Below are 27,200 nucleotides of genomic sequence, written 5' to 3'. Positions count from 1 at the left end.
ATCAAACTATAATTATTGACTTTCTTCGACTGGTAAAATATATATTTTAAGAGTAGAATTTTTACTGTTTCAAATGTTAAATTCTCCCAGTGCGAGACTCCCCTTCTCCTCATCTAAGTTCTCCCTTCTCCTCATAGTATGGACTATATATTGAAACGGCAATTTTTACTGTTTGAAACAGTAATTTTTTAAGATTGAGAGAGTCGTAATTTACTATAGTGACAGCTATTAATCACTTATTTTCGATATTAAATTATAAATTGTGGCTTTTACACTTTCTACATTGAGTTCTGTACACGGAAAAAAGTAAACTGAAATAAATAATAGTCAATTTATAATAAGTAATGATCAACTGCTAAAAATTACCATTTCAAACAGTAAAATCGTGATTTTAATAATCGCTATGTAACATTTATCATTTAAATGTTACAATTTATTATTTATATGGAAGAAAATATTATTTCAAACAGTAATATTCGCTATGTCAATGTCGAAAATGTTAAAGTATAATAATTAATAATTTTGACTTTGATATTTATTATTTCGTACCTAATCTATAATCGCATTATATGTAAAAAGTATAAAATACAGTTGCTAAATTTCTAATACAAGCAACGTCAATATTTACAAAGTAAAATGGTAAATTTTAAACGCAACGCTAAAAATCAAACTATAATTATTGACTTTCTTCGATTGGTAAAATATATATTTTAAGAGTAGAATTTTTACTGTTTCAAATGTTAAATTCTCCCAGTGTAGGACTCCCATTTTCCTCATAGTATGGACTATATATTGAAACAGCAATTTTTACTGTTTGAAACTGTAATTTTTTATGATGAGAGAATCGTTATTTACTATAGTGACAGCTATTAATTACTTATTTTCGATATTACATTATAAATTGTGGCTTTTACACTTTCTACATTAAGATCTGTAATATTTATATTTTTGCCACTCCGATGTCCGCTTTATCCGAGTGAATTTTACAGTTTACTTTTTTCCGTGATATTTTTAAAATTTTATTTAATCTAAAATATGAAAAATGTACATGCAAGTTTATCTCTAGCATAAAAATAAAAAAAAAAAATGAGATTAAATTTTTTCCGCCATTGCACACCCAGAAATAGACACATGGAAAAAAAAAAACTCGAAAATTTAAAGTATAAAATATAAAATCGGTCCCGTCGTAATCAAAACTAGAAAAATTACAGTTTGAAATAACATTTTTCTAAATTCAATTTTTTAATTTAATATTCAGAGCTTGCAATGTAAATATTACATTTTACAATGTAATTCTTATAAAATCTGTAATAATTACAATCTGAAACTGTAATTTTTCCAGTTTTCATCACGTAGCGCCACGTTGCATTATATACTGTAATTTTTCGAGTTTTCTTTTTTCCGTGCAGTAAGTTTATGATATCGTTGTATTTCTCGTATCTACATATTTTAGTAAGCTTTTTATAAATTTGTTTTTACATTATTATGCATCTCATATTTTGTCTGCACTCAAATTTTCCTCAAAATAAATTTTATTTTTATTCTAACCTTTTTCGAAATTTAATTTTTATCTAATTACATTGTAAAAAAATGAAGCCAAAACGCACAAACAATAAAAAATATTAATAATGTGAATTTAATAAAAACTTTTTCATTAATTATAAAATTTTATTTAATTTTTACTTTTCTGAAATAAAAATAAAAATTTTTTTTAGCTTTGGATTAATATCAAAAAGTATTATTATTATACAAATACTTGTAATAAATTATAAATTTCCAGCCAAGACAGATTTATACATATTTATGCCAAGCATAAATTTATAATAAAAATGATATATTATTTGTTGCGTTGTTTGCAGACGAAAGCAAGACGAAGTGCAAATTCTAGAAGAAACGATACGTGCCCGATCTGAAAAACACAAGAAAGCAGGCATTGAGCTGGACGCGACATGTGACATATGCATGAAGACTAAGTTTGCGGATGGTGTTGGTCACATCTGCAACTACTGCAACATCCGGTGTTGTGCGCGTTGTGGTGGCAAAGTCACGCTTAGATCTAACAAGGTAATTTATTTTTCTTTTTTATATTTTTTCTGATCATCAAAAACACTAACTATTAAGGTAGTATGAGCACCAAGGCAATTTTTGATAAAAGGCTTAATTTTTTTTTTTTTTAATATGAAGTTTAAACATGTCCTCATAAATTCCGAAAATTTGAAGGAAATTACCCGATTATTTAAATAAATAATTTTTAACTTGAACAATTTAACATTGGTCTTATGGGGTAACCTCCAAACATTGATACATTTCTAAATTAATTTAATTGATACATTTTAGAATTAATCTAAAAACCAATGTCCGGTGAGCTCCTTTAAAGAGTTTCACAAATTTTTTAGTTTTAGAAATTAATTTCTTGGACTTAACTCTCTGGTATGGAGACAATTTAGCGATCATGTGCCATCTGTTGGAGATTTTCAATACTACTTGTAGCCAAAAAATTATTTATGGGTATATTAACTTATATCACGATACACAATGCTATTTTAAGCCGGAAATGGCTTGATATGGCCATTAAAAATTATATATGGACATATTAGACTATGAATGGCCATATATATGGCCATTAAGGTGATGCGTTTTGAAAAAAAATTTTTTTTTCGCTCCTCCCACAAAATATTATTTTTTATACTAAAAAAAAAAATTTCCTAAAAATTTAAACCCTTAATTTTTTTTGTACTTTTTTTAATTTCTTCAAATTTATAGTTTTTCCATTTAAAATACATCCGAAATTTAGATTTTTTTTTATTTCCTATAACTTACCGGCAATTAATGCTACTGCAATAAAATAAAGCGCAATTTGTAGACAATAAGAGATTCTTTGGAAGTTCTCACAGTTGATTTACGTCAACTTATATTTATTTTGGTAAATACACCTCACTAAATTCAAATTTCTACACAAAATAATTTTTTTTAGATAATTTAATTTTCTACAAAAAAATTCTTTTACAATAAAGCGCTAAAAAGCATTGTTTAAAAGATAAAGAGCATTTGATAAAATTTATTAAAAAAAATTAATAAAATTTACTATTTAATTAATATTTATTAAATTTTTTAAGTCTCCGTTGAATTTTTTAAAATCAAAGAAAAGAAGACTCAGATTTTCTTAAATGTTGCGAATGTATTGTAGAATCCCGTTCTTTGATCTTGTTTTCCACTGTGTACTTGGCAATAAGAAAAAAATATAAAACATTTGGAAACAGAGAGTCCTTTTGGTCCACATTTACATCAAAACACAATATGCCGTAAGGTATTTGGTATTATTGCAAAGTAATATTTCACAATGTAAAATAAAACAAAGTGAAAAAATAATGAATGATTTGTCTGAAGTCGTTTGTTCTTAATTTTGTTCTTACTTTTAAAAAAAACTCTGCCTAGTAATAATTTTCTTCTTCCAGTTCGCTAGATAAAATGATACCCACTTCTTATTCTTACTCTTATTCTTTTTCTGGCTCTTTATCTTCTCTTCTTCTACTCTCTTTTTCCCTCAGCTTATCCTGCAATGGCCTCCGTACTACTTCAGCACGTCTGACACTCACGGGCTGATCTACTTGTCCGTCTGTCTCGACTTAGACTGTGTAGTTAGCAAGATAAAAAAAAAGAAACGTAAAAATAATAATTTAACGTTAAATTCACAGCAGCCTTGACATTTTACCTATTTTCAGATTTATAATAATAAAATCTCTAAGCGAAAAATAAGTCACGGTTTATTTCTAGTATTTCATACCTTTTTTCTTCTTACTCACAGGTTTATTGATTTTATTCCCAGTTACTGTATTAAAATAAGATATTTTTATATTACGCGATTGCTAATCAATAATGTTCATGTTTTTTTTATCAAACCCTAAAATTATTCCTATTTTTTTTTTTTTTTTAATTCAAGTAAAGGAACCAAATATTAACCAAGCAGCTCAACAATTTGATTTTAAAAAATCTAGTAATTTAATTTTATATTCAGTAAGTAATTAGTAGATTTCATAGAAATCTAACTATTGCATTGGTCTTCATGACGGAACTTTTGAAAAATTTTGCTATATTTCGACTCAGCTCGTTGAGCGGACTCAGAAAATGCATATGGTTCAAAAGTTTATATACACAGAAAAAAAAAAGTCATCTTGACTCAAGAAAATCATTTTCTTCAAAATTTACTTCTTGTTTCAAGTTATTCTGCTATCTTAGTTGAAAAAATTTATTCTTGAACTAATAATGTCATATACTTATCCCAAGTAAATCTTTCTCTTGGTTTGAGAAAGTAGCGCCAACGTTGGCGACGTGATTTTTTGGAACTAAACCGAAATTTTTTAAATAAAGAATTAAATTTAAAAAAATAACCTTATGCATGATTTTTATTTTTCGTGTTCATTTAATTAGACTGTTTTGATTAATTTTTAACGTGCTGATTTCCCATTATATTACTGCTTTACAGTTAAGTGTGTAGTGACAAAAATATATGTATATACAATTATTTGCTCGACTCATACAAAGTACACGGTTAGAAATTTGTTGCGTTAATAACTCAATAACTATAAGTGATATCGACAATCAGAAAAAAGATCCTTAAAGAGGAGGAAATTTCTGAAAAAAAGTCTCGAGTCCCGGAACTCTAGCTCCATAAACAATAATTTTTATTTAATGTTGAAAATGGGTTTCCGCGCGGCTGCTGTCCTACTCGGGCCTCGATGTGCCCGCGTGTACATCAAGCAAGTTCAAAAACCAAGAGAATGATTTACTTGGATTAAGAGGTTTTTTTCTTCACTTAAGTTGGTAAGCCTGTTGGAACTAGGGAATATTTGCTTAAACCAAGATTGACCAATACAAGAAAAAAATTTACTTAACTCAAGAATATATTTTATCTTCAGTTGAATATACTTGGATCAAGTAAATATTACTTTTATTTTTATTTTTATTTTATTTCAATAAACAAACCCAACAGCCTAGGCCATTAACAGGGTTAATGATACAATCGTTAGTACATAAGAAAAATAAATTTTTGATGTATAACAAGATGACTTATAGCTAGTATAGTGATTTCATTCATTTCCACTCATAAAAATTGCTGAGTAATTATTGTTTATTACTTATTAATTATTACCTATTAAAAATTACTTATTAACTATTAATTCATAATTGCACATCTTTAACGCCACTTAGTTGCTAGTTTGCCAAGTAACGCAGTTACATAGCCATTAGGACAATTCAACATATCAAGTGCAGGTTCCCATTGATAAAAGCGATTCACTGTATTAGAGATGCGATATATTGGCGCTGCCTGAGAAAAGTTAGATTTAGCAATAGGTATGTACATTGGAGTTTGATTTCTCATACCTAAGATGACTTTTTACTTTTTACTATTTTTTACTTGACTTAAGATGACTTTTTTTTTTGTGTATGTATGTATTTATATATACGATATAATCGGCATTGTCTCTTCTCTAACTCCCGCAATTCTTTACGGATCTCAATAAAACGTAACATACTAATTCTTAGGATGATTTCTGAGGTTAAGTTCTAAGATGAGCCAAATCTGTCGATTAGTTTAGAAATGAGAGCAATTCAAAAATTTTCAAAAATCCCAAAAATTTTCACTTTCACCGTATTTCCGTGCAATAACAATTAAATGCGATACCATATTTAATTTCTGTAAATTGCATCTGAAAGCTTATTCAATAAGCTTTAATTTACATGCTTATTAATTTTTCCAAATTGAATAGTTTAGGAATGGCAGCAGTTCAAAAATTTTTGAAAATCCCAAAAATATTCTCTTTTACCGTATTTCCGTGCAAGTACAATTGAACGCGATGTCCTATCAAAATTCTGTGTATTTCATCTGAAAGCTTATTAAATAAACTTTAATTTGCATACCTCACTATCAGTCTGGGCCAAAAATTACCTACTTTCTCAGACAGATTTAATGAAATTTTACTTTTGCATTCGTTTTGATCTCATCGTTTTATTGTAATAGAAGTTGTTTATTATTATTAATATAATTTTATACAAAAAATAGTTTTTTTTTTTTATTCGAGAAATATATTTCGGCTGCCAAATGGTCTTTTTTATCCAATGAATTTTAATGTGAAAATTAATTTAAAAATCAAACTTATTAATATTGCTAGCTGTTACTCGCCCGTTTTATAGAATTGCATTTTTAGATCTAGACTTGAAATTTAATTAGAGTTTTATTTTGACTTGCACAGATTCCCAATTCTATCGAATTGGCATCCACCTTTTATCCATGTAATTATTCTAGCTAATATTCATTGTAACTTTCAATGTGCCCCGTGTAAAAATGATATGATATCATTATGAAGCTCATAATGAATATCATATTTTGGCACTAATATGAGATTCATATAGGAGCCATATCAATATTTTGGAAACCCGTAATAAGTAAAATACCTGTGAGAACGAATCTTTTTTAAATAGATTAGTAAAATTTTCATTATTTCTGTTAATCAGAGGAAATGTATAACAATTGAGAAAAACAGTATTTTTATCATGCACTATACTGTTGAACTACTTAACTTTTCTCCTTGATTTTCTTAACTTGGAAGAATATTTAGAAAAATATTGACTATCTTGGTTTAAAAAAAATTTTTAACTGAAAAATTTTTTTCGTCTTAAGATAATTATTTTTTATTTTGAAAACAATTTATATCGTCCTAAAAATTTCTTTAATTTAATTATTTTGCATTATTTCCAGTATATAGTTATGACTCAATAACTTTATATCACGATTTAAAAAGGCTAAAAATATCATTATTCAATTCAATATCATTACACTGTAAAAAAAGCGGTGTTAAAATGGACTTATTTTAACACCGCTATGTAACACCTGTGTATTAACACCGGTGTAGCGGTGCTCTTTTGCGGTATTAAAAATCCGGTGTTAAACCGGTGTAATATCGGTGTTAAACCGGTGTAATACCGGTGTAACAGTAGAATAATTTTACACCATATCGGAGTATGAATATTACATGATCCATAAAACACAATTAATATTCAATATTTATCAAAATGAGACAAGTTACATTTATTTAAGAATTTTCAATTTATAAAATTACGCAGAAATCGATTTAATGAATGTTATACAACAAGTTAAATAGTATTTACAATATTAGATGTTTAGGAACAATATAATAATTATTTTTATCGTAACCATGATGTTTCTCATAATATAATAGATGTTTTAAACATGAAAAATCTACAGCTGTGCAAAAATAAATGATCTATATGAAAATCATTTAAAAAAACGTTCAAAATTGTCGTAAAATTGTTCTAAAAATGTTTCAAATTTGTTGTAAAAACACTCTAAAACTGTCCAAAAAATGTTCCAACATTGTCTCAAAAATATCCGAAAAATGTCTCAAAAGTATTCAAAATTTGTTCACAAATAGTTAAAAAAATGTTTTAAGATTATTCAAAAAAGGTTCCACATAAGATTTAAGGACGAAATTTTAACTAAATTCTTCAAATAAATTGCATTGATTCTAAAATTATCTTAGAAGTATTCCGAAAATCTTAAAAAAAATACTTAAAAGTTATGAAATAATTACTAAAATCCACTATTTTAGAGTTTCCGATTATCTATATGATGTCCTAAAATTGTCCTTTAATAATGGTGTTAAAGTAACACGGATCAAAAATTTACACCGAGAGAATTTCACACCATTATTTCACACTACACGGCCATGTAAAGTGCTTTGGGTCCATTTTTACATCGAAATTTTTTACAGTGTATTTATTTTAATCAAAAACTTTTATCTACTTCATATTTTATTATTTTAAACTTTCTAAATTAAATATTAACTTTTTTTTTATTATTTATCTTTAATTATTAAACATAAAAAGTTTAATTATAAAAATTGTGTTACTTAAAATATTATCAACACAGGAAAATTTATAACACCGATTTAACACCGAAAAAAAATATTTACCCCGCGACCGGTGTTACTGCTACACCGATTCCGGTGTTGAATTTGACACCGGAATTTTTAACACCGTACACCGTATGGACTCACACCGGTTTTTTTTTACAGTGTATGATTTCATAATGAAATTATGTTAATATCATCATGGAGATACATAGAGATATTATCCTAACGAATTTCCAACAGTAAAAAAAAATTTTTTTCTTGAATTATGAATAAAAGGCAACAATATTATTACAATATCCTAATGAATTTGAAAAATTTTAGCCTGATTCCATCATGAGTTTACGCAAGTACTATTATGACTTCAGTATGAAATTATGCGTTTGTCACTATGGATTGGTCACGAATCCCCATGTGACCGATCCGTATAGATCAAATTTTATAATAAAACATAATCAAATTACTAGAAATTTTCTTTCTCCAACAAGAAAAATAAAAATTTTATAATCTAGTTAAAAAAAAATTTGCTTCCATAAGTATTTTACTTATTACAGGTTTCAAATGTATTGATATGGCTTTTATATGAATCTCATATTAGTGTCAAAATATGAGATTCATTATGATATTCATTATGAGCGTCATAATGATGTCATATCATTTTTACACGGGCATATCAAAGCAAATTTACATATCATATATTTTATCACTTATATACGTGACTGAATAAAGTAGTCAGTACTTGTCTCGGATAGCTTAACTGGTAGAGCCCTTGGCGCGTAACCGAGAGATCTGGGTTCGATTCCCAGTCTGGGCTGTCTGATTATTTTTTCAATTACGGAAAAATTCCCACTGAGTAGGTCCCCCCTTTCCCCTATCCGTTCTTTCCCAACTCCCTTAAAAAATTTGCTTTAATATGGCTGTATTAAAGGCCATATTAAAGCAAATTTTAAGGGAGTTAGGAAAGAACGGATAGGGGAAAGGGGGGGACCTATTCAGTGGGAATTTTTCCGTAATTGAAAAAATAATCAGACAGCCCAGACTGGGAATCGAACCCAGATCTCTCGGTTACGCGCCAAGGGATGATGCGCAATCATTATAACATTCCCGTGTCTTTCTTACAAAAATTAATAATAATTGATATGAAAAAAAAAATTTTTAATGAGCATTGAAAGTTTCAGTTAAAGAAATTGCAGGTCTTATAAGTGAAGAAATCTGCCTGGTATATAAACATAACCAATAGAATTAAAAAAATTATTTTAAACAAATGACAATCGAATAGAATAAATTTAGTTACAATAAAAATTCATTATTTCTAAGTCAAAAAAAATATAGCTTCCGGATAAGTAATCACCAACATATCATATACTAAAACCTTCTCCGAAACACGCTGTATCTGATGGTATAAGTATTATTCCGATTGGTTCAGTAGTTTTCGCAGTATAACCGGACAAAAAAAATCGGCTCTCCATTTATTAGTATAGATTATAATGCAAGTTGAAAAAATGCACATAAAATTCAATTTTTGAAGAGAGAAAAAATGTTAGTTCTTCAAGAAAATATTTACGAAGACAATAATTATTTAGGGTAAAATCAAATTTTTCTTAATATCTTGAAAGTGCGGACTTCCGCCCTCCAGAAGGGAAGAAAGCCTAATATTTATTCCATGGTGGAATTACGCGCACGCTCTCTATAACAGCGTGAGGAAAGAATTCTGTCCTACAGACCGATACACGAGACTCGTGTTTTACTACTGCGAAGCAGTAGTCGCTATCTTTGTTAATTTTACTGTTACGTATAAGCTCAAATTTGCCTGCTTCAAAATTATCAGTGTCAATTATTCTAAGCTATAAAAAAAAATCTCAACTCAAAATTAATTAACAAAAAAAAAAGAAATATTTTGATGCTAGTTGTGTATTCAAGTGGAATAAAAAAAACAAAATTTATAAGCTGCACATTAAATTATATATAGTGTGAATATAGCATACATACAACAGTTTTAAAATAAAAAATAAATACTCTGTTATTTATAATTATTATGATAAGCAATTAGAAAGCTTTGTAATAAATAATATGACATTTTTATATTACTATTGTTTGTAATCACGAAAATTAATACGTTTAATTAATAAGTTTAGAAAATTGAATTTGCGAGCCGAAGTTAAGAAAAATTTGATTTGAACCAAAAATTTTTTGATCTTTGTTAATTTTTTTGGCTTACGTAAGACTTTTTTTCTTTGTGAGGAATGTGGTGGTATTTGAAAATTACTTGATAGCCTGAAATTCATTTTTTGAAATTTTTCAAAATTTTTTAAAAATGAAATTTGAACAAATGTTTAAGTGGAGATAATTGGCAGCTCAAATCAAAGGTATGAAAAGAACTTTACATATTTATGCAATTTGAATTGAAAGATTTATATGATAAAATAAAAAATAACAAGTTTTTATGTTAATCATTATTCAAGTACATTTGTTGAAAAATGTAAACACAAAAAAATGAAATATTTTTGAAAATCGTTTTAATAAGGACTTTTTTTACTACAGTTGAAAAATTTCAGTCTAAAATAAATTAATTCGTTCTTAAATATCAAATGTATTAAGAAATAGTTTAATTATCTCAGTAAGTATGCTAAACTAGACTGCACTGATAGAAGGATTTATTTGTATTAAATAATATTTGTTAATAGTTAACAAATCATTTATTAGAGACCACTTTTTAGTATTAAATAAATATTTCTTAGTATTTAAAATGATTTGTTTGTATTTAATAAATCTGATATTCATTTATTAAATGGCTTCTAATAAATGATTTGTTAAATATTAGCAAATCTTTTTAACTATAAACAAATCCTTCTATCAGTGTGAGCTGAAATAATCAACCGATAACTTTTAAACAAAGCAATTCATCGAAAAGTGTTAAGAGACCTTTTTAAAGAGCATTTAATTTTCTTCAAAGATATGTACCTATTTTTCCTAAATATTGATTCGTTTATTAGTAACAAAATTCAAAAGTCTAAAAATCAAATCGTCAAAACAGATCAATGTTCAATGCCTGATTACATAGAAACGGCTTATCTGAAAAATTTCCAATCAAATCTCTTTTGTAAAGCGTTTAATTTTCTTAAAAAATACATCATTGAAATTTTTCCGCTTGATGGTTTCGAAGTTTGAAACGGAAAATGTGTTCATAAAAAAAATCGAAAACTGCGATGATAGACCTCTTAATATCGATATTGAAGGTGCAAACTTACACAATATTTTTTTTAATCACCTCTACACAGAGAGAAATTTATAGGAACCTTTCCAAAAATTATGGGAATGATTCCTATAATAAAATGATCATTATAGGTATCAATCCTATGCTCATTATGGGAACCATACCCATAATTTATTGGAAAAATTACTATACAATAATGGAATAGCTTCAATATATTATGGGGATGGTTCCTATAATATTATAGGAATTGTTCTTATGATATTATGGGAATGACGCACATAATAATAGAAAAATGTTTATGTTAATAATAATGGAGCAATCACATCAAAAATATAAAGTAATTATTATATATTTTTTTGCTAATACATTTTTTTTTGTAAATAAAAATTGAGCTTTCACTAGAGTGAAAAAATTTCTTTTTCATAATTTTTATTCACGTGTTTACTTAATCTTAAATTGTTTTTTTCAACTCAGTTATTATTGTATTAGATAATATTGAAAAATATTGTAGCAATTCTAAAGTTTCTCTAATAAAAGGGATATTTTCTCACTTCACAATTAGAGGAGTAAGGTAGATATGGAAATTCACTATTTATTTTAACAATTTCATTTTATTTTTAAAACAAATTATTTATTTACAATACATACGTTGAATATTTATTAAATCCACCTTTTGGGTATGTAACTTTTACTATTTATATGAACAATATTACTTATTTTACATATTTCAAATGATGTTATTGGGAAGCAAGTAAAATTATCGAAATTACTATTAATTTCAAATGCTTCAAAGTGGTCATCGAAGTCACAAATAACTTGAGTTTTAATGATAAATATCTCAATATTATTAGGCATCATTACTATAATATTATGGGAATGGTTCCCAAAATATTATAGGAATGATTCCTATAATATTATAGAAACTATTCCTATATATTATGGGAACCATTCCTATATATTATGGGAATCATGCCGATATTATAGTTATAATTATAGGAATCGTTTCTATAATTATAGGAACCATTCCCATAATTATAGTAACATTTCCCAAAAATTATGGGTACAATTCCCATAATTTGAGTAATTGCTCCTAAAATGGTATTGGAAAACATTTCATTAAAATTATAGGAATGATTTCCATATTTTTCTCTCCGTGTAATAATATTTTGGATGTATTTCATTAAAAGTAACCATTATTTTCTAAATATTAACGAAAAATAATCAATGTTACTGTAATAATTTCAAGAAACGCAAAAATTATAACTATTTTATTAGTTGGACAATTTTGGTCTACTTTAACATAGTTAAATAGTTTGCATTATATTTCAAACATATTTATTATTATTCCAAACTTGTGATATTTGATAAAAAATACCAAATACCAAATATGTCATAATTTAATTATTAAAACTTATTTTCCTATGTTACTAAAAGTTTATAATTTTACTTTTATTTGCCATAAAAATGACCATTTATTATTAAAATTTCCTCAAATAATAATTAAAATAAAAACTTGTTGATTAAATTAATCATTAAATTTTTTACTTTACTTATTAAATAAATTTTAGGTATAATTATTTTTTATTACCAATTGTGATTTATAAAAATACAAATTTTATTTACTAAATTATTCACGAGATATTAATTAAAAAAGTCTAATTATCATCGAACAAATCGAAAAATTTCTTATAATAAATTTTTCTTTTATTGTTATTACCATAAAAAATCAATAAATAGATAAAAAATAAAAATAATTGATTACACAAACAAAGAAGTCCGGCCTGGTCTATAAGGAAAAAAAAAATAAGTAATAAAAGATGGTGATATTACACGTATACAAGCCTCACATGGTTACAAGGTCGTCGGGGTTTGAGTCTGGGGTCGGTTACCAAGTTTTATGTCCTAGTAGGTTTAGCAGTCCGGTGCGTGGGGGCCTATGAATGGGGCGCGTCCCTGCGTGACGTCACTTAAAGCTTGCGCGCGGGGCACTGCCGAGCAGAGTAGAGAAAAAAATAGAATAAGAGTTACGGAGTGAAGTAAAAGAGTGGGCGAGTTGGACTCACCGATGGGAGTTCGAGGGAGATGAAAAGAGAAGAGAAAAGAGGGTAGAGGGTTAAAGTAAACGGAATAGAACATAGAATACGAGAACGGATAGAAAAGGCGGGGATGGTGGCCCGCGATGTGCGGAAGGGACCGCGGGCGACGTGACGCAACATATTGATCTTAGTTTGGATGGTATGTGCTCGTAGTCCATGCTAAGGGTGAGGGATGAATAAAATGTTTGGGACGGCTTCTAGTCACCAGTTTTTTTTTTTTTTTTTTATCCTTAAGATTGTTTATTTGGGGGTCAATTTTCCGAGATTATGAGGACTATGTTAATAAACTGGACTATTAATATTTTTGGATTAATTAATTATCACTATTTTTAGAGGCTCATGATTGCTTAACTTGTTCCGGTTTCGTTTTTCTATTAAGAAGGTCACTTTTTTACGACTGATTAGAGGAATTAGGTTTTATTTATTTTCGGAAGCAAGTGGACTGAATTTTTTGGGTGGAAATTTTTTTTTAAGGAGTTATGGACACTGTAAAAAAAACCGGTGTGAGTCCATGCGGTGTACGGTGTTAAAAATTCCGGTGTTAAATTCAACACCGAAATCGGCGTATCAGTAACACCGGTCGCGGTGTAAATTTTTTTTTTTCGGTGTTAAATCGGTGTTATAAATTTTCCGGTTTTGATAATATTTAAACTAACACATTAAAGTTTTTATAATTAAACTTTTTATGTTTAATAATTGAAAATAAATAATCAAAAAAAGTTAATATTTAATTTAGAAAGTTTAAAATAATAAAATCTATTAAACTACATAGAATTTTTTTTTAGTCTATTGCTAAAATAAATTATATTAATCCAATCCAATGATTTTCCCCAATAAAAATATAATTTACAATGGAACCCAAAGAAAAAAATAATCCTATGTAATGTCATTTGATTGAAATAAGTGTTGATATTAATAAAATAATAAATAAAATAAAATAAATATAGAAACATCTAATGATAGAGAAAAATTTTCCCTACGATCGATTCGTACCATGAATAGATATAAAAAAAAATAATCCGAGGTGGTTGGAGGAAATATACTGTCAATGTTAAGATCTGAATGTGTCACTTTCACCTCTATGATTAACACACATGGAAATATACGTGTACAGCTCATATTACAGTAGATAAATTTATAGAGTAAATAATGGATTGACGCGTATCTACACATATATACATATATGATGCGCTTTAGTGGGCGTCGGTAACTACCATCACGCTACACGTGTCATCAAGTTGCGAGAAAAGTTCTCGCTTATTATATATATATACATATATATTGATAGGCCTTAGCGCTTTTTATCTCCAAGTAATTTACGGGCAGACCTACTTTTATTTATTTTTTTTTATCTTTTTTTCACTCACTTGGTATACTTTAGTTGTCACCTTTCTTTTCCCATCAGCGTTCAGTCGCCCCTTCAAGTGAAAATTATTGATCCGACGTCACATGTCGACTGAGCAGGATGTCCAGGAAATGAGAAATTTTGGGTTGCGTGATTAATATATAAAAACATATATATTGGATTTTATTTTATTAAAGTAAAAGCCCCTATCATTGATGACAGGGTCCCGACTATTGACACCCGATTTAATTTTATTATTTCATTATTAAAATCTGTTAATAATCACAATTGTTGATAATTCATGACAATTTTACATATTTTTTAAACTAGCTGTTACTCGCCGGCTCCGCTGGGCGCTTTATAGAATTGCATTTTTAGATCTAGGCTTGAAATTTAATTAGAGTATTGTTTTGACTTGCACAGATTCCCAATTCTATCGAATTGGCATCCACTTTTTATCCATGTAATTATTTTAGCTAATATTCATTGTAACTTTCAATGTGCAATCATTATAACATTCCCGTGTCTTTCTTACAAAAATTAATAATAATTGATATGAAAAAAAAAAATTTTTAATGAGCATTGAAAGTTTCAGTTAAAGAAATTGCAGGTCTCATAAGTGAAGAAATCTGCCTAGTATGTAAACATAACCAATAGAATTAAAAAATTTATTTTAAACAAATGACAATCGAATAGAATAAATTTAGTTACAATAAAAATTCATTATTTCTAAGTCAAAAAAATATAGGTTTCGGATAAGTAATCACCAACATATCATATACTAAAATCTTCTCCGAAACACGCTGTATCTGATGGTATAAGTATTATTCCGATTGGTTCAGTAGTTTTTGCAGTATAACCGGAAAAAAAAACCGGCTCTCCATTTATTAGAATAGATTTAACTATAGTTAAATTTAATTCCAAGGCATAAACTACACAGAAAGAAAAATTTCTTGAGTGGAGAATAAAATTATTGGCTTAAGAAAATTTTCTGCCGCCTGAAGGAAGACTGAAGTTATGTTGGCTAAAATAAAAATTTTTCGAGAAATTCTATTCTTGGTGAAAGTCATTTTTTCGTAATTCAAATTATCATAAATACTTGATACAATAAATTTTTATATTTGATCAAGATTTTTAGATACTTTAGGGAAGCAGCGCCACCTACTTCAGCTGAGAAAAAAATTTTCTCACCTTGGGAAAATTTTTTTCTTGAATATTTGATACCCATTTAATATTTTTTAGCGTGCAATTATACATATTGAATGAAAAAAAATGATGAAATATTATTTGATCTTCCCTTTTGACATGTTAATCAATAAAAATATTAATGAAAATTTACTTCTATCTTTATATTTAATTTTTTGGAGCAAGAGAGAAATTTTCTCAAGACAAGAAAATTTACTTCTATCAAGAACTAAATTTTTTGGAGCAAGAGACTGAATTTTCTCAAAACAACAAAATTGTCTTGACTTAAATAAATTTTCTTGGATCAAGATACGTATTTCTTAAAGAGAATTAATTTTGTTGGAATAAGTGAAATTTCTTGTGTAAAAAAAAATTTTTTTTTCACTCAAGAAAATAATTAGAAAGAAAAATATTTTCATGGCTCAAATGAACCTTTTTTCTGTGTACGTCTGTAATTTTTTAACAATATTGTTAAGAAAGACCTTATTTTCAAATCCAGATTTCTCAATGTTTTTTTTTATGTAATTGCATTGTTTAAAATTATTTTAGATTACTTATAGTCTAAATAATTATTAAATTTATTGCTCGTTAAAGTTATTTAATTAAATTATATAGGTAAAAACAACGATTAAGGTGTCCTATAAAAAAAAAGTTGACATTATTGATTTAAAACACGATAAAAAAATTCAAATATTCATGATCACTCTTATAGTGTCAATAATAGTGGCTTTTAGCTTATATTGTTAATTAAATTAAATTAAATTAAATGATAGGCAATAAATTAATTTTTTTGGGGTTGTTTAAAATTTTTTTAACTACCGATAGCTTATTAAAAATATTTTCGAACTATTTATAAATTTTTAAGTCGTATTTTGTATAATTTGTGTATAAGAGAGGAGATTGTCAATCTATTGAAAGTTCTGCAAAGCTTCTGCAGTGCGATCGATCAAAATAATACAAGGGCTGCTCGCGTGGCATCCGTTAATCTCCAGTGATTTTTATTTATTTTTTTTTTCACTCATTGGTCATATTTTTACTTATTAATTAATTAATTAATTAATTAGAAAATCATTTAATTTTTTGTCTATTCGAGAAATTTTGTCAAAAAATATTCATGTGAAACTGATAAATTGAAGTTGAATAATAATAAAAGAAAATGAGATAAAAATAAAAAAAAAAAAAAATTAAAGCAAGCCGATGAGAAAAATAGAATAGAAAAAAAATAATAAGCAACAAAAAAAAATAAAATGAGAACATGAATAATATATTTTTTAAAAATAAGTAAAGAGAAATATATTTTAATAAAATAAATATGATATTAATATTTAAAAGTGAAATTTTTAATCTATCGCTAAGAAATCCGTAGTATAGAGTCGGGTTCTTTATTATCCCGAAATAAAAAGCAATAATTAATATCGACGGTAAAAATATGTGGCATTTATTTAATTTCTCTTGTCTACGTCTACCAAACGAATACCCTACCCTGATATTTGTCAAGTCTGAATGAAATTCCACTAGCAGACCAGCTATAAACAGTTTTAATAACAAATGTACATACTCGAAAAATAGCCAGTAATAAAAGCTATTTTTTTTTTGTTAACATGAAACCATAAAAGCTATTTGCTCTCGAGTTTAGGGACCGGATTCATAAAATAAGAGTATTTTAGTTTATGTTTGATTATTTGATAACTTGAAACCTTAAAAAGACATGCAAGTTCTTTTTTAATTGTAGACTGAAAATTCTTGATTATATTTTTTTAATGAGATAGTAATTATCAAAAAAAAAATCTTTTGTAAAAAATAAATCAAAAATTCAAAGAAAAAATTTAAACTAGTAATAATTAAAAATTTTTTTAAGTAATAAATATAAGAAAAATTCAAGTTTTGTAAATGGATGTTAAATTTTTAATTTTTAATCGACTTTTTTTGTATTTTATGTGAGTAGAAAGTTCCGACAAATGGTGGGAGTAATTGCAATAATTATACCTGAAAATGGCGTTTTGAAAGTTAAAAGCGCGGTTTTTTTTAAATCAGCATTTAAAGGTATAAAAAAATGTACTGAACTAGATTTTATAATATTTTTTGAAGTGAAACTTCTTTATCGATGTATGAGAGAAATTTTATAACAATGTAAAAAAAAAAAATCGTCACGATTTTCGGTTACGCGCCATGTTGTTTTTTTTTTATCAAAGTTTAGTATAGCGCCGTACAGAATAAATCTAGTAAACATTATTGATTCTAAAAACAATTAAAAAAACAAATTAAATAATAATTTTAAGATAAAACAAAACACAATTAGAAAATAAAAATATGTATATACGTACATCTTTTTTAATTATTCGTTTCTAATGATTTATTTATTTATTTTGAATTCTATAAAATCATTGCATGTCTACAAGATTCACTGTCATCATATAATTGTATTACTTTAAATAGATAATTCCAATTATTTACTCATAACTTGTGTAATTTATTAAATATCTGCTTTGAATTATTTTTACTAAGTTATCACATGAAATATCAATATTAACATTCCTTATATAATTTTTGTAAACTGATTAACTAATTTTTAGATTAAATAATGGCATAGTCTAAATAATGACAACAATGGTAATTATGATGCGATCATAATTGATGAAAAACAATAATTATAATAAGAGCAATGATAAAATGAATTACTCATATTATTTGTATGCATGGCTATAATACTAAAATAGCTTTAATTTAATACGGAAAAAATTTTTTTTCTTAAGCTTTATCTACCCAATTTCTGTGAAGTTGTAAATAGTAGAAAAATTATATGTCATAAAGAAGTTTCACTTCTTACCTGTGTACTCTGATACACACTCATATTTTTTTTTCTATAAGGTTCTTATAGACATTTTCAATAGTTAGTACTTCTTAAAAATTCCGACAGATGGCGTCAGCAGTAGTAGCATTGGTTATACTAGAAAATGGCGTTCTGAAAGTTAAAAGCGCGCTTTTTTTTAAAGCCAGCATTCAAAAATACAAAAAAACTTGCTGATTTTAATTTGAAACCATTTTTAATCTAAAAATCTAAACATAGAAAAAATTCTGAAGAAATCTAAAAAAATTCGAGAGTAATTTGAATGAAATAAAACTTTCTTATGTCTTCCGTTCATTTTAACTCGGCAATTTTATTTTTTTTTTTTTTTTTGCAATTTCCACCAACTGCAGCTACAGCTGTAAGACGTGAGCGTAAGACTGACTTTAACTCACGAAATGGGCCAATGGATTTACCTTAGCATTACGCCACCCATTACCAGCAAACACTTTTCTTTAGCACCAACAAGAAAGAAAGTATCGCGAGTTTGTCGAACTAAGAACAGGAGTTTTTCGGAAATGATTCGACGTTGGTGGATATTGTGACCCGAAGAAATATCGCCGGTGTTTTTCTCAAGAAGTAATACCCTCAATACAGTACTTCTTCTTCCGTTTATTTTTGTTCCTTTTATATTCTGCACGTTGGATACGTCGGTGACTTGCGACCTGGCTTACACTTACTACCTCAACTCTTGTTACTCTTACTTGAGTTGTGATCATCAATGTTTTATGGCTTCGTACGTAACCTCTTGAATATTTCAGTTTTTCAATGCGTTTTTAGAAAAAAAAATTCTTTAGACTAAATTTTCACTTCGCATTCAATAAAATTCATACGTGATAAAAACTACAACCTAATTTTTTAATTAATAAAAAATGAATGATTTTAAAATCATTGATTTCTCTCTTTTGATTCTCCTTTTAAATTGCGTTGCATCACTAATTCGCGAATTTGATGGATAGAAATTTTCGTACCGGAAATTTATTAAAAAAATCTATGGATTCTCAGCTACATCTAATTAATAGGAATATAAATTAATATGAAAAAAATTAATTGGTAAATAATTTAGATTTTTATTTCTTACATTATAAAAAATTATCGAAAAAAATTTGAATGATGACCTGGGGGTGCTGAAAATTTTGCGAAATATTATTAGATTAGGAAAAATTTGTAATGGTTTTTAAAGCTGAAACTTTTAAGATTCTAAAAATGTCGGCGAAGACATAAAAATAATCAGTGGTCTAATTTTAATTCTTAGTCAAAGTTTCAAAAACTTTTTTCGTAAACATTCTGATCTTTTAACAATGTTATTATTTTTTTTTAATCAATAAATTTAAGCTGGTGCAAAATTATATTTGAAATAATTTTTTTTAAAAAATTATTTTTGATCCAAAAACAAAAATGAAATTTTAAAGAAAACATTTTTTTTTTAATCAATCAGGTTTTGTTTTTGTGTAATTAAATTTAAAAATTTAATGAGTAATCAATAAAAAAACAAAACTATTCTGAATGAATTATTTTCTCAAGAAATTCCTTTGGAGAATTTTTATCCCGTTAGAATAAGATGTAAAAAAAGTCGTAATTTTTTTTTATTAAAAGATAAGTCTTCTAAATTAGGTCGTGAATACGTTGGTAGATATCAATACTAGTGACTGATTCCGTTGTTTTTTTACATTTCACTCCCTCTGGCACATCAACTTTTCACCCTCTTGAATATCCTTCGAACTTCAAACAATGCATGGCTTTCCGCCCATTCGAATTCAATTTTCTATTCACGTCGAATTCATGATTTTCATTCTTTTATTTTTATTCATCTTCCTATAATCTTCTTTACTTATTTAAGTTTTTTTATTTTTAACACAAAAATACAAATTTATTCTCAATCCCGCTGTTTTTTATCTTTCGTACTCGGTTATTTTCAGCCAATTTGTCATTTCATTTTCAATAAAAATTCCTTCCAACAACAATAACCATAAGTCAATTAAAAGTTGAATAACAAAAAATTTTTAAACTTAAAAAAAAAATTAAGAAGATTTTTTAGCTGAAAATTAAGTTTCTTCTCAATTGAAACTTGCAGGTGATATGGGTGTGCATAGTGTGTCGTAAAAAGCAAGAACTTCTGTCAAAAACCGGGCAGTGGATGGTGAAAACCGGGCTGGGGGCCGCGGACCAGGCGATGATGAGAAGGATGCAGGAGGACTTGCAGAATGAAGGACCACCTGGGCGTACAGAGTTGACTCAAGACAAACGCCCGAAACTAGAACGCGCCCACAGCGCCGCTGAAAAGGAAAACCTTCCATTGTTGCAACGTAGCGGAAGTGCACTTAGACGGCAGTATTCCCAACAAGAACAGGTATTATTATTGTTATTACCACCATCATATATTTTGGATTTTCCTGTTATAGTTAAGTTATACATTTATAAATAGAAGTTCAAGTTTAATTGCTTCAGCGTTTATTAGACGTTGCACTACAACTGTTACCGCTTGCCCGTGAAAAAATTTTCTAATGTCAGTTGATCTGGTAATTTATGAGCTTATATGAAAATAAAACCAGGTGTAAATTTAAATATGCAGAGAATGAAAAGAAAAATATTCTTGAACTAAGAAAACTCGTAGGAAGAAACTGATTTTATTGCTTCAAGAATTTTTTTCTTGTTTTTTAAATGGCGCTCAATAGAATTGACTTTGATTTAAATAAATGTAAATATTAATAAATTTGAAGGTAAATGAAATCCTAATATAGCTTTGAGTACTACTTGTTTGCTCTAATTAAATTACTAGTTCCAATAAAGTATAAATATTTTTAATTTATTTTAAAAGTTGCATCATTGGGAAAATTTTTTATCAATTATTTATAACGATTTTGTATTCACAGAAAAAGAAAAATATTCTTGAGCTAAAAAAAACTCGATTTTATTGCTTCAAGAATTTTTTTTCTTGGTTTTTAAATTATTGCTTCAAAATCTGGTGCTTGGTTCAAAAGTATGTTTTTAACTCAATATAATCTAATTCTCAAATTAACAAATATATTTTCTTGGGATAAATAAAAATTTAAACACCAGAAGGTGCGTCAGCAAACAACAGTCGTATTTCGGATGACATTTGCCATTTTTTTTCCGGTTAGTTGTAAGTTTTCATTCTTTACGTTAGAAGACCGTCTTCGCGTTTAATTATTATTGTAATGCATAAATAAATCCAATTTTTATTAGAACAAAATCCAATATAATTAATAGCTACTGGGTGTAGAGATTTATCCAACAAACGTATGTAATTGAAGATTTTTATTTACTAGATAACCTAAAAGTGTCTGTCGTTGATAATTTAGTCTTGAAATATTAAAGATATTAAACAATAACTAGTTTCTTATAATTGGAAAATTGCTTATGAAATAAAATGACCCTGACATCATCACAGTAAAAAATAATTTTTATAAATAAAAAAATTTATTTAATTTTATAATCAGGAATTTACATGAGTATTGTAAAAATTCAATGAATGATGATTCAAAATTTATCGATAAAAAGGTATTACATATGGCTGCCATATTAGTGAAAATTTTCAGGAAATGATGAAAGAAATATTCTATTTACAATTAAATTAACAAAGCTTGAAGCATGCACACGGAAAAATGTAAACTGTAATAAATAATAGTCGATTTATAATAAGTAATGATCAACTGCTAAACATTACCACTTCAAACAGTAAAATCGTGATTTTAATAATCACTATGTAATATTTATCATTTAAATGCTACAATTTATTCTTTACATAGAAGAAAATACTATTTCAAACAGTAATATTCGCTATGTAAATGTCGAAAATGTTAAAGTGTAATAATTAATAATTTTGACTTTGATATTTATCATTTCGTACCTAAAAAATAATCGCATTATATGTCAAAAGTATAAAATACAGTTACTAAATTTCTAATACAAGCAACGTCAATATTTACAAAGTAAAATGGTAAATTTCAAACGCAACGCTAAAAATCAAACTATAATTATTGACTTTCTCGGACTGGTAAAATATATATTTTAAGAGTAAAATTTTTACTGTTTCAAAGGTTAAATTCTCCCAGTGTGAGATCCCCTTCTCCTCATATGAGTTCCCCCTTCTCCTTATAGTATGGACTATATATTGAAACGGCAATTTTTACTGTTTGAATCTGTAATTTTTTAAGATGAGAAAGTTGTTATTTACTATAGTGACAGCTATTAATCACTTATTTTCGATATTAAATTATAAATTGTGGCTTTCACACTTTCTACATTAAGTTCTGTACACGGGAAAAAGTAAACTGTAATGAATAATAGTCGATTTATAATAAGTAATGATCAACTGTTAAAAATTACCATTTCAAACAGTAAAATCGTGATTTTACTAATCACTATGTAATATTTATCATTTAAATGCTACAATTTATTCTTTACATAGAAGAAAATACTATTTCAAACAGTAATATTCGCTATGTAAATGTCGAAAATGTTAAAGTGTAATAATTAATAATTTTGACTTTGATATTTATCATTTCGTACCTAAAAAATAATCGCATTATATGTCAAAAGTATAAAATACAGTTGCTAAATTTCTAATACAAGCAACGTCAATATTTACAAAGTAAAATGGTAAATTTTAAACGCAACACTAAAAATCAAACTATAATTATTGACTTTCTTGGACTGGTAAAATATATATTTTAAGAGTAGAATTTTTACTGTTTCAAATGTTAAATTCTCCCAGTGTGAGACCCCCTTCTCTTCATCTGAGTTTCCTCTTCTCCTCATAGTATGGACTACACGGAAAAAAGAAAACTCGAAAAATTACAGTATATAATGCAACGTGGCGTTTCGCGATGAAAACTGGAAAAATTACAGTTTCAGATTGTAATTATTACAGATTTGTAATCTTTACATTGAAAGCTCTGAATATTAAATTAAAAAATTGAATTTAGAAAAATGTTATTTCAAACTGTAATTTTTCTAGTTTTGATTACGACGGGACCGATTTTACATTTTATACTGTAATTTTTCGAGTTTTCTTTTTTCCTTGTATATATTGAAACGGCAATTTTTACTGTTTGAAACTGTTATTTCTTAAGATGAGAGAGTCGTTATTTACTGTAGTTAAAACTATTAATCACTTATTTTCGATAATGGATTATAAATTGGGCTTTTACACTTTTTACATTGTTCTGTAATATTTATATTTTTACCACCCCGATGTTTGCTTTACTGTTTGAAACTATAAAAATAACCCGAAATCCGAGTGAATTTTACAGTTTACTTTTTTCCGTGCAATAAATTATCATTATAATTTTAAATTTGACATATTACCTATAAAAAATCTGTATAAAAAATTATTACAAATTTATTTTTTTAAAATGAATTGGCAAGCTGTAAAGTGAGTTCGGAGATTATGGACGATGAACGACAAAGTTTCGATAGTTTCCGTAAAACTCCATTACATCATATTGTATCACCCACATATACAAAGGATCCAAGTTTCCGCTTCTGATAGTGGAATTTGGATAGTGTACCTCCGGCAGTCGTAACTTTGAGTGCATTATCAGTGCAAAGTATCAAGTTGTATCTTGTATCGGTATTGGCACTCGCACTTGTGCTCTTCATTCTTATATTTTAACAACTTTATTTATTCTTTTGTGGAAGCGTTATGTGGAAACTCCCCCGGGTGTTGATATTTAATAAAATAAAAGAAGCAAACTTTGATCCGTCGCCCTCCGCTCACTTACATTAGTTTCACTTTTTCCCTATATATGTATATATATATAGCTATATAGTTATATAGTTATACCTTCCAGTGAGTTTTTTGCCAGAAATATCTTCGGGGTGAACGACCACCGCCTGAAGCGACTCGGTTTCGGCAAGACTGTTTTCAATTTGATATTGAGGAAAGTAGCTTTATAGATATAGATATACGAACAATAAATGTGAACATATACATGAATGTGATGTCGAGGTGCGAAGTGTGAATCGATCATTCCGGTCGGACTAATGAAAAAGTTTCGCACACAAGAACCACAATAGTACTGAAAGCCATTAAAGTTCAATAAACAGATGCTGCTACTCGGACTGTGATAGTGATAGTGGTTGTCGTTGTACTTTTGCAGTTCAGCTATCTAGTAAATTGTAACTCATCGTGAATTTCATTTTACGAGTATTTAATCGCCGATTGTCAATTAACTGTTAGTTTTTATTCATGTTAGTAAGTGATGTATTGTAAAGAAATAAAAAAGTTTGGAAAATCTAAAAGTAATGCACGGAAAAAAGTAAACTGTAATAAATAATAGTCAATTTATAATAAGTAATGATCAACTGCTACAAATTAACATTTCAAACAGTAAAATCGTGATTTTAATAATCACTATGTAATATTTATCTCTTAAATGCTACAATTTATTCTTTACATGGAAAAAAATACTATTTCAAACAGTAATATTCGCTATGTCAATGTCGAAAATGTTAAAGTATAATAATTAATAATTTTGACTTTGATATTTATCATTTCGTACCTAAAAAATAATTGCATTATATGTAAAAAGTATAAAATACAGTTGCTAAATTTCTAATACAAGCAACGTCAATATTTACAAAGTAAAATGGTAAATTTTGAACGCAACGCTAAAAATCAAACTATAGTTATTGACTTTCTTCGACTGGTAAAATATATATTTTAAGAGTAGAATTTTTACTGTGTCAAATGTTAAATTCTCCCAGTGGATACCCCCTTCTCCTCATCTGAATTCCCTCTTCTCCTCATAGTATAAACTATATATTGAAACGGCAATTTTTACTGTTTGAAACTGTAATTTTTTAAGATGATAAAGTCGTTATTTACTATAGTGACAGCTATTAATCACTCATTTTCGATATTAAATTATAAATTGTGGCTTTTACACTTTCTACATTAAGTTCTGTAATATTTATATTTTTGCCACTCCGATGTCCGCTTTACTGTTTGAAACTATAAAAATTAACCGGAATTCGAATGAATTTTACAGTTTACTTTTTCCGTGTAGAAATTTTTTGATGAAATCGAAATATTTGTATCCATGAAAAAATTTTTTGATATGCTCATGGATAACTTTTGACTCCAAGGATAGTGTAAAAAATTTCCGACAGGGGGCACATTATCGCTAAGTTGTATCACTACAAGAGAGTTGAGTTTGAAATCTTAAGTTTATATAAAATAAAAATACTTTTTTTGACTTCTCTAAGGGGCTTATTTGACATTGCTTTTAAGATTAGATCAATCAACTACTTAACCAATTTTTGATTAATAACACATAGTAAGTTTTTTTTATCAATTTTAACGTTATGGCTTTTCAAAAAAAAAAAAAAAATCGAAAGTGTGTAAATTAGAGCTCTGCTCTTTTAAAATTTGAATCGAGTTGTAGCAAATAATAAAAATCACGTAAAAATAATCTTCGATAAATTAATGAACTTTTTAACTAAATTTGATAGATTCCAAATCGTCGATTGTCAACAAGTGACAGCGGCGTAGAAATGTCAGTATCACCTCACTCGCGTAGTCTGCCAACACCTCACGTGGTCGTGGGGTCATACCCTCAACAAACACCTCGTCACCCAGCGGCCTTTCCCGAAGACGACCCGAACATCTACCGAGGGGAGTTGGACGGTTTGATGAAACAGCACGCCCAAATGTATCAACGATCTCGCCAAATTTATCAGGTTATTTTTAATTATCAATATTAATCAAATTGTCAACAATAAAAAATCTACAACACGAAAAAAAATAAATAGTCAATGCAACATGATGCAGTCTTGGTAAATAAACATGATGAAATCATGTTGCAGCCACATGATTTGTCATGTTTCGGCTATATGACGATCATGTGGCTGCAACATGATTTGTCATGTTTCGGCTACATGACAATCATGTTGCGGTAGCATAAGAAAAATCATGTGGCAGCAACATGACTTTCATGTAGCCTTAATAGCATAAAGTTAAGCTACAACAACTTAATATTTATGGTTCAAAAAAATTATTTATTATCAAGCAACTAGATTTTTCGGATTTATAATATTGCAGTTGCAATATAGCAAACGATGTTTTTCTTGTCAGGTATGGTATAACACCGATAGCATTTGATCGTCATTATCATGCGTGGAATGTAAAAATAGTCACGCTAATTGTGCAAGGAACATTAATCTTTTACCTCTAATTGTACCTTGTCTATCGATAAAAAAAGGCTTGAATTATGTAGCAATAAGACACTTAATTTGAAAATCATAACAATTAACAATAATTTAATTACTTTTATCACAAACCAAAGTTATTGGCAATAAAAATTGTATATAATTTAAATAAACAAAGATATCGTTCACAAATTGTATGATTCGATAATTTACTCTTATTTTCATCTGCAATATTATAAATCCTAAAAAACCTAGTTACTTTCTAATAAATAATGTTTCTGAAGCATAAATATTTAGTTGTTGCAGCTTAATTTTGTGCTATTAACGCTACATGCAAATCATGTTGCTGCCACATGATTTTTCTCATGCTACCGCAACATGATTGTCATGTAGCCGAAACATGAAAATCATG

At 27.5% G+C, this 27,200-nt stretch overlaps 1 protein-coding gene across 13 annotated transcripts in view; it reads left to right on the top strand.

Annotated features, from left to right (window-relative positions):
- Positions 1-27,200, top strand: part of LOC123261624 (regulating synaptic membrane exocytosis protein 2) — a 119,047-nt gene that overhangs the window by 11,247 nt on the left and 80,600 nt on the right. For all 13 annotated transcript variants that reach the window (XM_044723320.1, XR_006508703.1, XR_006508709.1 and 10 more), the window contains exons 2-4: positions 1,860-2,064; positions 20,688-20,963; positions 26,093-26,320. In XM_044723320.1, the coding sequence (XP_044579255.1) occupies positions 1,860-2,064; positions 20,688-20,963; positions 26,093-26,320 (709 nt within the window). The remainder of the gene's footprint in view (positions 1-1,859; positions 2,065-20,687; positions 20,964-26,092; positions 26,321-27,200) is intronic.

The sequence above is a fragment of the Cotesia glomerata genome, linkage group LG3, assembly GCF_020080835.1.
Source record: "Cotesia glomerata isolate CgM1 linkage group LG3, MPM_Cglom_v2.3, whole genome shotgun sequence".
Lineage (NCBI taxonomy): Eukaryota > Metazoa > Arthropoda > Insecta > Hymenoptera > Braconidae > Cotesia > Cotesia glomerata.
Note: the sequence above shows the minus strand (reverse complement) of the source record. Positions and strands in the feature narration are given on the sequence as shown.